Consider the following 1,373-nt stretch of genomic DNA (forward strand, 5'->3'; position numbering starts at 1 on the left):
GTCAGTGTGTTGTTCCTTGACAAAAGTTTTTTTTGGGTTTTCCAGCCCCGGTGGGGGGGGGGGGGAAGTCCCATTGGCTTTCATACCAGACACTGTTACTTGTGAGGAGAAAAGGACTCCTTCCCCCACCCCCCCGCCCGGGATCGACGGTGCCCCGTAGGGCGAGGCGAGGCCGCGGTCGGCCGCACAATGGGAGCCACCTCACAGGGGCGGGCGCGGCGCGGCTGGCGGCACGTGGGCACCTCGGGGCGGCGAGGCCGGCGGGGGTTGCGGGGGGAGCCAAAGCTGCGGGCGGGCCCTCGGGGGAAAGAGCGAGGAGGTGGTTGCCGGGTCATCAACCGCCAGGCTGCGCGCCCGACACCGGGCAGGCCTGGGCAGTGTCCTGCCCCTGCGACCGGCGACGCGTCCCCCGTTGCCAAAACAATCGGAAGGGGTCCTTCAGAACACGTGGGCAAACCGCCGGCGGCCGCTCTCACCTATACCAGCCGCAGTGCGCCCCGCTGCCGCGCGGTGGCGACCGAGCTAGCTAGTTCTGCTTCCCCTCCTCCTCTCCTGCCCGATCCTCCCCGCTCCCCCTTCTCCTCCCTCCCACTCCCGGCTGCCTCAGCCGCCTCCATTTTCCAGATCTTTCTCGAACCCGCAGCTCCTCGGGCAGCCGTTGCCCGAGTGCTGACGGAAGCTGCCGAAGTCGAGGCCGGGAGCAGCCTCGGGCGCGGAGGGGGAGCCGGCGCGCCTCCCCAGCGACCGAACGCGCAGGCGCAGACCCAAGTAACTGCCGGTTGGAGGCGGTCGAGCCGCAGTGGAGAGAGACCTGGCTGGCGGAGGCTGCGGCGCGGGCGGCCTCCACCTCCTCCAGGGTTCCCCGACGCGCTGCCCTCGTTTTAATGCGCAGCGACTTCGGGTCATCTCTCCTTTGCTTCTCGTAGGAGTCGCAGTTCCAGGAGCAACAGCCTAGAAGAGGACGCGGTCCCCGCACAGAGGGCTTCAGCACCATCCCCCCGACCATTAGGCGGCGGGATGTCTGTGGTCGGCATTGACTTCGGCTTTCTCAACTGCTACATCGCGGTAGCGAGGAGTGGCGGCATCGAAACCATCGCCAATGAGTACAGCGACAGGTGTACCCCGTAAGTGCCTTGTCTGGTCATAACCCTAGGAAACGTCTCCTCCCGACCCTTAACGCTTGTCCCGCCCGCTGGTTTCTTCTGATGCGCGGAACTCTGAGATGACAGGTGCAGTGTATCAACTGCGATCTCTAGGGACCGCGGGTTGGCGCGCCCAGGTGGGAGTCGGACGTACTCGCTCCGCACAGCTGCTTTTCCTTCAAGGACAAGGGACTTAACTCGGATAGCTGGCCCATCTCTCCTTTCTGTACC

The 1,373-nt window shown here is 65.7% G+C and overlaps 1 protein-coding gene across 1 annotated transcript in view; it reads left to right on the forward strand.

The window, feature by feature from the left end:
- Positions 1 to 821: 821 nt before the first annotated feature.
- Positions 822 to 1,373, forward strand: part of HSPA4L (heat shock protein family A (Hsp70) member 4 like) — a 53,393-nt gene continuing 52,841 nt past the window's right edge. The window contains exon 1 of the mRNA XM_024745120.1: positions 822 to 1,124. Coding sequence (XP_024600888.1) covers positions 1,018 to 1,124 — 107 coding nt within the window. The 5' untranslated portion in view covers positions 822 to 1,017. The remainder of the gene's footprint in view (positions 1,125 to 1,373) is intronic.

The sequence above is a fragment of the Neophocaena asiaeorientalis genome, unplaced genomic scaffold, assembly GCF_003031525.2.
Source record: "Neophocaena asiaeorientalis asiaeorientalis breed wild unplaced genomic scaffold, Neophocaena_asiaeorientalis_V1.1 scaffold65, whole genome shotgun sequence".
Classification (NCBI taxonomy): Eukaryota; Metazoa; Chordata; class Mammalia; order Artiodactyla; family Phocoenidae; genus Neophocaena; species Neophocaena asiaeorientalis.